Genomic DNA, 12,652 nt, shown 5'->3' with positions numbered 1-12,652 from the left:
AAATTCCGTGCTTACGTGTGGAAGTAGGTCAAGGTCAAAGTCCACGTTGATGAATGAGGGCCCAGCGGGAATCAAACCCTGGACCTTCTTGCTGTTAATGCGACAGTGTTAACCACTACACCAGTGTCGCCTAGTTCTGTAGTGTGGTAGTGGAAAGGGTTAACCCTCTGTCATGTGGCAGTGAAAGGGTTTACCTTCTGTATTGTTGCAATGAAAGGGTTAACCATTTGGTAGTGAAAGGGTTAAGCCACTGCATTTAAAAAAATGTATATTGTAACTTTTACTGCACTACATTTATTTGAACCCAGCAGTTCAGATGAATTCAGTTCAGTTAGTTACGTTGAAGAAAATGATCATGTATAATTTCACATTTTAAGCATGCCAACTTCAAGAGGACGCAATCAGAGCCACCATTACTCCACCATCAACATTAAGTAGAGGACACTGGATCTAGGCTTGAATGCTCCCAAGCGCCGAAGTACAAGGAAATCAGAAGAGAACGTGTACTCTTACTTATCAAAACATTTCTAGTGGAAGTGTGAGTGGAGGACTTTTACTACACAAAGTAGTGGAACAGGAATAGGTTTCACAAAAGACTATAAACACCAACTTAACCGTGTTTAACAGGCTTTTAAAAGAACACAAATTGGGCCGGGCTACATGGAGACCACTTTGCTTCATTGTTTGACTACTTTAAATCATTGCATAATTAAGTAAAGGTACTATAATGTACTTCTTCGACCACTGGGCACCACAGCTACTAGCTGCATCCACAGTAACGCGATTTCAAGCCAATGCACAAGAATATATGATGGAGGAGCAGCTTCAGTCTCTAAATAGCAGGTCATAGATAGCATAAGGTTCTTGACATTGCCAAAGTGTCCCTTTATCATGGAAAATTTATCAAATTAGTTAATATCCACTATTTGTACACATTATTTTTGAGTCAAATCATACTTTTACTCTGGCCCTGGGAGTCTGCTGAAAAAAAATACTAGTATCTATCAATTGAGGTGACCCACCATAAAAACGGTGGGCTATATTTAGAGACACCCACTCTATGGGATCCCCTGAACACAAACTCTGGGCCCTTTGGCTCTGATGTCCTTCTTGTTGTTCTCCTGCTAAACTCTTCATTGGTAAAAAAAAACCTGCAACTTTTACACATTGAAAAGTAACAAGGCAAATTCTCTTTAGGAGTCGTGTACAGTCCACTAGATTTAATTATGAGAGTGGCGTATATGGCTTCAAGGATCATGGCACATTAAAGCGGTACAGTAGCTCCGCCTCCATCCCTCCCAGCCTCTGAAGTTGCGTGTAGTGACCAAGGGCGCCTTCGTTGATTGGATTAAGGGCTCGGATAAACTCGTTACCTCTGTTGGAGACCTTTATGCAGCCCTTCCTGTCACCTAAAACATTGAACCCAAGCAATGACAGTGCAAATCTACCGAAGGATGAAAGTACACCAAGTCATGTTTGTTAAATACATACCGATTCTGTAATAAGGGAAACAATTGACCATTTCAAGCACCAACACACACACACACACAGACACACACACACACACACACACACACACACACACACACACACACACACACACACACACACACAGAGACAATGTATGTAAAACAAGAAAGGAAAACAGCAGGAAAGGAAATAACTAGTCATAAATAATCACAGTACGCCATTCGAAAATCTCTGGAAATTACTATTATTCAAAACAGATCATGAACGCTGTGTACAAGAACAGTAATGGGGTCAGAGCAGCACTGGCAACAATAAACATTAAAGGACTTCAGAGAATTGGCTAAGCCTGCTAGATCTTCTTTCTCTTAAGACGGGCGTCAGTGAGCCAGTTGGCACAATACCCCTCCTCCAGTTCCAGGATTCTCTTACGCAGAGTTTCAATCTCCCTGTTCTTTTCCTCCTGGAAGAACTGAAGCTTCTGAGTACGGACGCACACACGCACATGCACACACGAGGAGAGTGAATAAGGGTGGGTTGACACTTGGGAAAATAAATGAATTAATTCATACAGAAAGCATTTATTCACATTTTATATTCATCATGGTGGAGGTGGAAACTCTTTCATGTCAATGATTGGAAACAGGTATTAGCTGGTAGACAGAGAGAATAAGGGTGTTTGTGTGAGAGAGATGGAGAGAGACACAGTGAGAGAGAGAGAAGAGAGTGAGACAGAGAGAGAGAGAGCGAGACACAGAGAGCGACAGAGCGAGACACTGAGAGAGACAGAGTGAGAGTGAGAAACACAGAGAGGCAGAGTCAGAGAGCGAGATACACAGAGAGAGAGTGAGAGAGCAAAATACAGAGTGAGAGAGCGAGACAGAGAGAGAGAGCGAGCGAGAGTCAGAGTGAGAAGAGAGCAAAAGAGACCGAGTGAGATGGAAAGAGAGACAGAGAGTGAGAGAGTGTGCATGCTCTTAGATTGACACGTGAGAAAATAAATACATTAATTCATACAGAAATGCATTAATTCATGTTTTCTTATTCACTCTTTCACGACAATGATTGGAAACAGGTAGTTAGTTGGTAGACAGAGAGAACAAGGGTGTTTGTTTGTGTCAGAGAGAGAGAGCATGCTCTTATGTGTCTAATGACAGTGGGGTGTGCTCACCCTCTTGTAGATGTTCTGGCTGGAGCCCTGCAGCTGCTGTTGGCTCTTCTGAGAGTTCTGAACCCTGGCCAGCTTAGCGCCAAACTGCCAATAACACACAGTGTTAACGTTAATGAGCCGTCTGCCTGCCAAGTAGAGGACAGGAAGGTCTTCTCTTGGCACAGTGAGTGTTAGGTTAAGGTTACCAAATTAACCAAAATCTTTTTTTAATAGAACATTAGAATGTTGATATGCCCATCCCCACTACACAGATAATTGAGTGTTGATTTAGGACCAGTATCTAGACCCTACCAAACATCTCATTCACAACAGCTTTAGATGCTACAAACTGCTTCCTAGATTAGCAATGCTACACAAAGAGGTAGTTATTTCAGATATATTTATCTTATCTCTACTCAACGTATATACATCAGAAATAACAGTAACTTCTCTATAAATATACAATATTACCATATACTATACAAATAGAATTATGTATAATCTATAATATGGGCTACCTATACTATTTTCTCTATACATACACTTCCTATATAATATACCTCCATTTGTAATTTGAGGATTTCACTCTGCCTCTCCCTCTCCTGATACTGGAGTCTCTTCCTCATCTCTTCTACGTCCGATTCCTTCCCCTCCAGGAGCATCTCCACCTCAGCATCTTTAGCCGCCACTGTCGAGCAAAACAACCGCAGAGGAACTAAAACACGTCAGACAGCAAACTACATACACATGTGAATTTTGTCATGAAGGTGGCTTTTCCAGCAGGAAGCGGCATGTCATTGATGTGGCGTCAAATGAATGTGAAGACAACAACCGTATGTTAAGTGTTTTCAGAGGGTATTAGAGGGCATGCTTTTCTGATGGCACACACGAAATAGCCATTTTATTGGTGTAATGCATTCACACTCTGGGTATTCCAACAGAACTAGGGGTTCTTTCCCAGAAAGCATCTAATGGTATTAAGGCCGTATTTCCATTATCGTCCACAAGTGGGTGTGGTGAGGAGGTAGAAGTGTGCACAGCTCCACATCTTGGAACACTATATCAGCTTTAATTTAATTTCAAACCTTTATTTAAACTCGAAGAGTAACTGAGGTTTCCATAATTTGCAGTCAGGTCAAGTGTACATACAGAAATAATAAAAAAAAAAAAAAGAAAGAAAACATATAAATTCACACAGCATATAAAATCATAACAATAAGACAACAAGATGAGGCAAAAAGCAAGGATAACAAATAAATTAAAACATGTACAACTTGATTGACAAAGGTTGGAGATCAATGTTTTAAACTCTGCAACAGAGGGGAGAATCTATATTTACCCTGTTCCAAGCAAACTCAGGGGATCTTAAGGACCAGCCAGTCACTAGAATGGGAATTCCATAGTTTCAAAATTCCACTCCAATAACGATGTAGTATAAGGAGGTTACAGGTAGCTTACCAATAAGGGCCTTAAACATGTACAAATACCAGTGTTTGTTGCACCTCAACCAACCAACCTTCTCATGAAGATACACGGTTGTGGAGAGGATCAAAACGGAGTACCGGCACTCACTGATCCAATAGTCTTCTATTTAATGTGGGCAAATAAATTATGTGTTTCAGCTAAGAGCCATCATCAGTGTCGGTTTTTGAGTAACACCATGCCCAGGGTGAGACATTAACACTAGCTACCAGCCAAATGCTAGTAAATTGTGTGTGGGGGGGGTGTGGACCATGTTTTTTCAAAACCTGTGAATCTCTTCACCAATGCCCCTGCAAACAGCAGACGGGAGGAGAGAGACCTTTTTTTCTCTTACACAGAATGTTTGAATCCACCAGACACTGTGGCCTGTGTATGGAAGGGGTTAGTCACCACATGCTCACTTTGACTGAGTGTCACCTTGCGAGTGTCCTCCACCTCACTCTCATACTGCTGTTAATCCACCAGGACAGACAGACAGACAGACAGACAGACAGACAGACAGACAGACAGACAGACAGACAGACAGACAGACAGACACACAGACAGACACACACACACGGAGAGTAAATGATCAATATGGGTTGACAAATAAATGAATTAATTCATACAGAAATGCATTAATTCATTCACGTTTTTTTATTCATAATGGTGGAGGTGGAAACTCTTTCATGTCAATGATTTGTAGTTAGGTAGTTAGTTGGTAGACAGAGAATACGGGTGTTTGTTTGTTTGTGTGTGTGAGCGAGAAAGAGAGTGAGAGCAAGAGCGAGAGAGATCAACAGTGTGTGACTGTCAACGCCTAAACCAAAACCACTCAACCAATATTAAGTACCTGAGCACTTTAAGTAATGTCTTGTGCACCAGCCAAATGCTAGAATACAGGGTATCTGCAGTTTTCAGCAAGTTAATGCTAAGACTTATTAAGACATTTTAATACAATTTAATACCAATTTCACAACCATACTAGCAAAAAAAAAAAAAACACATAGCGACACTGAACTGGCAGCTGCACTTGCACAACAATTTCCTTACAAGCTCTCGCCAGACGCAACAAGCTCCCGGTATCCCCGCAAAAAACAACAACTTGAATACAAAAGCATTGCTTATATTTAATATTATAGCATCTCCTGACAGCCCCCCCCCCCCCTCCCAAATGTAATACCTGTGCAAATGAAATGTAAGACTTTTAAATACCTTTTATGGCCTTAAATTGAAGATTATGAATTTAATCTATTATTTCTAAGACTTTTTAATACCTTGTAGTAAACCGTGGGAAGAAAAAAGCAGTGTGTGGACCATGTTGTTTTTTCAAACCTCTTCACCTGCAAACAACAGACGAAACAACTGTATGAATCCACCAGCCACTGTGGCCTGTGTATGAAAAGGGTTAGTCACCACACGCTTACATTGCCTGAGTGTCTCCTTGCGAGTGTCCTCCGCCTCACTCTCATATTGGTGTCTCATAGTCTCTAGCTCCCTCTTGTGTCTCTCTCCCTCTGATCTCATCCCTGCAACCAGTCTCTGCAGCTCAGCCTCTCTGTCCTGACAGAGCACAAGCACACAGAGGGGCAGAATGGGACAGAATACTCAATTACTTGTCTCTGCCAAGTCTCTGATCCAAGTGCTGACTATGCTTAACCGTTCACAATGACCTATAATAAAGGTAATAAAGCTGATTGTAAGTTAGTTAGCATTTCCTAATCTGTAATGTTTGATCAATATAATCCTTGGTTGACTCAATCAATCAATTTTATTGCAAAATTATAGTACTCTAAATTCAGAGATGAATAAGGGGACCGCTTTTAAATGTATATGTTCGCTACAACGTCACACCTCACCTCAGCATCTCCCTCGTTCTGTTGTTTCAGGTCTGCCACACTGTCCTTTAACTTCTCATTCTCCACTACAATATATAAACACAGACCGTTAATCTGTCGAATTATATTAATATATTGTAGTCACTGCACAGGGTAAACATAACTTGTATAAACAAACAAAAAATACTGTAATGTATTTTTTTTTCTGACAGGATAACATTTACCTCTGAGGTCACACTGTTGCTGAACTGTCTGCTGCAGCTCCTTCACTGTGCCCAGCATCACATCTCTTTCTGCAAGACAGTCCCATTACCTTCATCATCATCATCATCATCATCATTATCATCATCATTACTATCATGATCATCTTATCTACCGCCATCATCATCATAAATGGACTGCATTTATATAGTGCTTTTATTCTAAGTGTTTTACAACTTGTGCCTCACATTGACCCATTCATTCAAAGGTGCCAACCTGCTAATCGGGAGCAGTTAGGTGTCTTTCTCTGCTGCCTGCCGGGGAATTTAATTGGTAAACAACACATTCAATGCATAATATATGGCCCACGCGGTTTGACTAAAGGACCACCAACAGAGACAGACAGACAAGACAAAGTATGAACTAAGTTAATGTATTTGTTAGGTTGAACATCCAGATAGCTACTGTCTACGACGTTGTTTGAAATACACTTTAATCAACGTGGTTACTCAGCAAACGTACCCTCGATCAAACACTTCTCCTTGGCCAGGGAGAATTTAAAAACTCTGTTGGTCTCATCCAGCTTGATCTCCAAAATGTTGTTCCTGCCATTGAGTTGTGTGATTTTCTATTTCACAAAATGAGTAAGAAAGGTGACATTGTTAAAGACGTCGTCTCCCAAATACAGCAAACGTTAAATCATGAATTGATTGCAATACCATTCTAAGATTAGATAATGAGATGAAATAGTAAAATTGTAGTAGTTTAAAATCGTGAAACACAGCATGCAAAGCCTACAAACGCCACCGTTACCTGACCAAATGTAGACTAGTGTTAAATAACTTTAGTAATGTTAGTTAGCTAAACCAACCTGTTCCAGTTGAGAGAAATCGTCAATAATATGGTCAAGATTAACTAAAGTGAACTTTTTCATCTCTAGTTTTCCCTTGCCTCGGCACAATTAGTCATAAAAAAGTGTTATTGTTGTTTTGTTTCTTAGCTACAGTGACATTGGTTCAGTTCGAGGCTTATAATATATATATATATAATTTTAGAAGGCTCTGGTTCAGTTTAGCCAGATATTTCTGGGAGAGCTAGCTTGATTCGCACACTCCTACGCAGAGCTGCGCCCGTGACGTCACCGCCTGCTAAACGTGTTCGACACAGTGGAGCTTGTTTTGAAGGCAATAATGATAATAATTATAATAATAATATAATAATAATAACACGAGAGGCACAACACGAGTCTGGTTCGGAATTATTTTACAAAAAAAAACACTTTTGAACATAGTCCTCCTGAATAACTATGAATTATTGGTTAATTATTCAATGTTTCTCACTTTCCTGACTTCCAAATCCAAAAACGAGTCAGTGCCAAAACTCAAATGTATGATGTCATCAGGGTCTGAGCCTGAGGTCCTGCTAGACCACATAAATAAATAACATGGCTGGTGTAGCATTCTAATAACACAGTCAGATAAACGTATATGAAATATTTTGTATTTATTTGTAACAATTGTAGCCTAATACATTCTGTACAAATGTAACACGTATGACAAGAATTTGCCTGACAGGAGGACTCAGCCTATTTACATTGCCTGAAAACAAACACACAAAAAAACACTTAAAAATGTAATCAACATTCACTGAGCACAAAATATGGGCTACCTATTTCTCAGGCCAAGTCCACACGTACACAGGTAACTGTTAACGTTCTCCATAAGCTCCGGTTTCACCCGTCCACACGAATACAGTGTGTTTATTAAAAACAGAGTTCCTAAAAAATCTTCACCCTGGCAGGAGTTTTCAGTGACTTAAAAAACAGTTTGCGTTGTGTATGAAAAGCCAAAACACCCACATGTGGACTAGGCCTCATACCACCGAGAAATCAACAAACGATAAACTTTTGTTGTCAGCTCTGAAACTCTTTTACAGCTGAGAACATGTAAACAAGGCAGTAGGAAATGCCACAAAATAAGCCTCTTAGGTCGCTTTCACACCTCAGCTCTTTGGTCCGCTTCAATCCAACCCTGGTTCGTTTCCTCTGATAGTCCTGTTGGTTTTGGGTTGGTGTGAAAGCTCATTAGAACTCTGGTGTGGACCAAACAAGCAAACTCTGGTCCGTCTGAAAACGTGGGTCTCGGTTCGCTTGCAAGTGAACCCTGGTGCAGTTCGTTTGAGGTGTGAAAGCAAACCGGACCAAAGGCAGGAAAATACCAGAAAAATCCCACATTTAATGAGGCTGATTGGGGAGTTTTTGTTGACATTTCCCGTAGTAATTATTTTCGCAGCTGGTGAAAATAGCCAAATACTGTTGTGATACTAAACAAATACCTCGCATGGATGATTCAGGTGACAGTAGCCAGTAGTAGACAGTGATCAATAATTCTGACAGTGAATTGGAAAACATATAACACACACCACACACGTCATAACATGGTGCCAAGGTGGAGATCCACCATCTGGTGCATCAGGTTATAGAAGCTCCCATTTACCAATTTTTTTAAAAATTACGTTGTATAGCGACATGAATGAAATATGGTTTTGTATGGGGCATAATATGTGTTGCCAGATTAGATTGAGAAACCGCCTTTATCCCCTTCATACACTACGTTTAATTATTCCCGCATTCCTGGCAACTAAATGTACATCTCCCCAGTGCCCGTGCGCAGTCAGGCTTCAGATGAAAAGGAATGAGGACAAAACTACTAAATTTAAAGAAATATTCCTGCAAGTTTGAAGCCCCTTTTTCACAGCATAACATTGGCAGGTATGGGATTCCAAATTATGTCCGATAAAAGGCTGACCTGCGTGATCACGTGGCTTTGTTTAGAAGGTTTGGCACACTTGACAAAGTGTAGTGTGAAAGGTCACCGAACCTAAATGAAAAATGCAACAATGTTGCAACTATAGGTGTGAAAGCAACCTACCTACTGTAGTTGATCCTCTTATATCTCAAAGAGGCTTTATTTCAGTTAGCAGAAACCCTTTAAGACTTTAGACGACCACAGTGGCACAGGGTATGAAAGATTACCCAGTAATGGTTACCCCGTAGTGTTTCCCTGTGTTTCCCTTTGCTAAACAGGTTCCCTCTCGTGTCTTGCTTATCCTAAGAGAGGACACAACCTCAAATATAATGTTCTTCTCCTTTATCACCAAACTCCACGCTTCTTGAGGCTCTGGTAGTTCCGTGGAGGCTGGAGGAGGTAGAGGTATTGGCAGGAAAGGAACAGATGGGGCGCCTCTATTTTAAGAGGGCTGATCGTGACATTCGACACTTCCTCGTGTTGATACCGAGACACTGTGTTCCATCGCCTACTTCCCCCCTTTCACTGAATAATCCCAACTATGTATAGCAAACCGTTCAACTATGGTGTGATGTTTCCCAAAAGGTCAGGGGTCAGGTATCCCTCTGGCGTGGGCATGGGCTTAGCCATGGCGATTCGCTGTAGGGCCGAGGGGGGATTTGGAGTCAGCAGGAGGCTGTTTTGCCTGTCCACACCTTCTACCATGGTGTAGACGGGGGCCAGGGGGAGCGGGGACATGGGGGGCATTTCTGAAGGGCTCTGGTAGTCGCCAGAGGGTTGGCACGGTACAAAGCTAGAGTCTTCTCTTGGAAAAGGTTCACTGGTGGACAGTCTTGGGCTCATCTTGCCCGCGTCCAGCTCTGAGGTGTAGCCACCGGCGTCGGCATTCACCAGCAGCAGCTGGAACTTTTCTTTCTCCTTTTCCAACATGGCTTTCTCCCCCAGATCTTTCCCAACAGACTTCTCCAACTCGCTCTGCTCCTCAGCGGTCAGGAGCATCTCGCCGGAGGGCCTCACCTCGCTCACCTGGGCGTATAGGTCCTCTCTGCCCGGGATCGCCCAGGGGCACTCCCTGGAAATAGGGATCTGGACGGGGGAGCCGGGCTCCGAGGCGACCGGACCAGAGGGTTCCTGGCCGGAGACGGAGAGGAGAGGGTGGAAGGTTAAGGCGTCCGGGTCACATGGGAGATCCGGGTCGCAGCAGCTGGCGCGGCCGGAGTCGTCGTCCCTGAAGCCGATGCAGAGCGGCGGGCAGTCGGAGGACGGGGAGCGGTCCATGAGACAGTCGGTGTCCAGGTCCGTCAGCCTGTCACAGGGCTCCTCCATGTCCAGCTCAATGAACTCCACCCAGGGGTCGTTGTTGTACAGCTCCGGCCTCAGGTCAGGGTGCCCTCCCAGGATGGACGCCAGCTCTGCCAGCTTCCCTTTCTACGAGATTAACAAAACAGAATCCATGAATTAATAATCCATAATCCTCTATTTCAGGGGTTCTTAAACTTTTTTATACCACAACCCCATTTTATTTAGGATTTTTTTTGGTGACCCCACACTTAATTTATCGCGTAATTTCAACGTGGAAATAAGGAATATCAAAATAAAAGAACACGTTGTTGAACTTGATCATGCATATTTATTAGAAAATGAAATTACAGCACTATGTTATCAATGAAATTAATTCATATTATCAACAAAAGCAACGGAATTGTTTCTGTATACACATTTATAAAACGAGGCATATTTAGCCAAAATATGTTGCCAGAACATTAAAAGAAAATGCCCTCATGTGCGCTTTGGCGGAGATCTGCTTCTACTCTGAAAATCCGACAAGCTTTCTCAGCGCAGCATTACACAACACTGGGTACTCGTTCCGGTCTGATATCCAGAACTTTGCGAGGGCCTGTCCAGTGAACTTGACTTTCAGTAGCTCGTCACATGAAAGACGAATTACCCCCAAAATCTCTGCTGATTAACCTAACGGAGTTTCGTAATCCAGCTCATTATCAGCCCATTTCTCTGCCAATGCAATGGGTTGTTTTTGTCTGCAAGGAAAATCTGTGCTTCTTCTCGGAGTTAAAAAAGGCGATTTAATACTCTGCCTCGAGATAGCCACCTCACTTCAGTGTGGTATAGCAGCTGGTTATGTGCAGAGCCCATTTCATCGCAACCAACCGGCACCGCTTCTGACAACAAACCTATCCATTGCGAGTCCAGGTTACACACAAAAGACCAGACCCCCGGCCCCCTCTCGCGATTATACATGCGCAGGATGTAGTGAGATGTGTATTGGAATACTGTGTGTCGGCCTCCGTTGATGAAGGGGCGAGAGACATGGCAAATACACACAGCTGCCGGGTGGAAAACTCGATGGGAATTTTTTTTGTCACCTACCCGCTTTTGGGTTGCGACCCCCGTAGTTTGAAAACCGCTGCTCTATTTACTTAAATAAAAATGTATTGTATTCCTGCATGACGGGATTTGGTGCCGAGATAAGACATAATGGCTATAACGAGAATGTGTGAGAATGATAATGTGCTTCATACAGTAAAAAAGGGTGTGGGTTATGTCGTTAGTTATACTTGTACATTTAGCTTTGGCAATATTTATTAATAATTGTAGTCATCCTAATATTTAGGGAAATACCTTGAGAAGTTCTGGGTCAATTCCTCTGATTTTAGGTCCAGGAACGGGAGGCAGCAAGATCACCATCAACCTTGAACAGAGGGAATGCGGTGACCTTTGAAAAGCATGCAGATTAAGACACTGTGAATTTGTATTTCTAAAGACAGCACAGACACTGGCATGAAGCAATCTATATCTGTAGTTATATACTCTTTATATATTATTATTACTATGTGAGGGGAAAATAAGTCTGTTTCTTACTTTTGTTGCTGCGAGACAATAACCAGCATTAGGATGCCGACTAAACACAAGGTGGTAAAGGTGAGCAAGACTGCAACAGGAAATCGAGATTCTAGGGATAAAACACACAGACACACACACGCGTATACTGTAATAAGCACAATACAATAACGATGTACATCCGTGCTTCTATTCTCTACTGTGCATTTTATTGGGGGCCATGTAGTGGGCTATGTAGCATCTGCATTGCCAATACCTGGAGCTCTCATTCTAACCATTTCCTCCTGCACCCACCCACACCCCTTACCCTAAACCAGGTTCATATCCTACTGCCCACTTCTACACCCCTTATCCTAAACCAGGTTCATATCCTACCCACCTGCACCCACACCCCTTACCCTAAACTGGGTTCATATCCTACCCACCTGCACCCACACCCCTTATCCTAAACCGGGTTCATATCCTACTCCCCACTTCTACACCCCTTATCCTAAACCGGGTTCATATCCTACTGCCCACTTCTACACCCCTTACCCTAAACCAGGTTCATATCCTACCCACCTACACCCACACCCCTTACCCTAAACCGGGTTCATATCCTACCCACCTACACCCACACCCCTTACCCTAAACCAGGTTCATATCCTACCCACCTGCACCCACACCCCTTACCCTAAACCAGGTTCATATCCTGCCCACCTACACCCACACTCCTTAAACTGGGTTCATATCTTACCCACCTACACCCACACTCCTTAAACTGGGTTCATATCCTGCCCACCTACACCCACACTCCTTAAACTGGGTTCATATCTTACCCACCTACACCCACACTCCTTAAACTGGGTTCATATCCTGCCCACCTACAC

The 12,652-nt window shown here is 42.6% G+C and overlaps 2 protein-coding genes across 4 annotated transcripts in view; both read right to left on the bottom strand.

The window, feature by feature from the left end:
• Positions 1 to 1,819: 1,819 nt before the first annotated feature.
• On the bottom strand, positions 1,820 to 7,051 carry ccdc152 (coiled-coil domain containing 152; the record flags this gene model as incomplete). The annotated part of the gene is made up of 8 exons (XM_084324854.1): positions 1,820 to 1,948; positions 2,639 to 2,722; positions 3,178 to 3,305; positions 5,506 to 5,641; positions 5,938 to 6,002; positions 6,141 to 6,209; positions 6,640 to 6,745; positions 6,989 to 7,051. The coding sequence occupies 8 exons, from the start codon at positions 7,049 to 7,051 to the stop codon at positions 1,820 to 1,822; spliced, it is 780 nt and encodes a 259-aa protein (XP_084180980.1).
• A 585-nt stretch (positions 7,052 to 7,636) lies between these two features.
• Positions 7,637 to 12,652, bottom strand: part of ghrb (growth hormone receptor b) — a 45,456-nt gene continuing 40,440 nt past the window's right edge. For 2 of the 3 annotated variants that reach the window (XM_084324683.1, XM_084324684.1), the window contains exons 7-9: positions 11,805 to 11,895; positions 11,565 to 11,658; positions 7,637 to 10,352 (exon numbers count right to left, since the gene is read on the bottom strand). In XM_084324683.1, the coding sequence (XP_084180809.1) occupies positions 9,486 to 10,352; positions 11,565 to 11,658; positions 11,805 to 11,895 (1,052 nt within the window). In that variant the 3' untranslated portion in view covers positions 7,637 to 9,485. The remainder of the gene's footprint in view (positions 10,353 to 11,564; positions 11,659 to 11,804; positions 11,896 to 12,652) is intronic. The other variant, XM_084324685.1, reaches the window with a different exon arrangement.

The sequence above is a fragment of the Notolepis coatsorum genome (assembly GCF_963971535.1).
Source record: "Notolepis coatsorum genome assembly, chromosome: 11".
Taxonomy (NCBI): domain Eukaryota; kingdom Metazoa; phylum Chordata; class Actinopteri; order Aulopiformes; family Paralepididae; genus Notolepis; species Notolepis coatsorum.
This window is presented reverse-complemented; position numbering and strand designations above follow the sequence as displayed.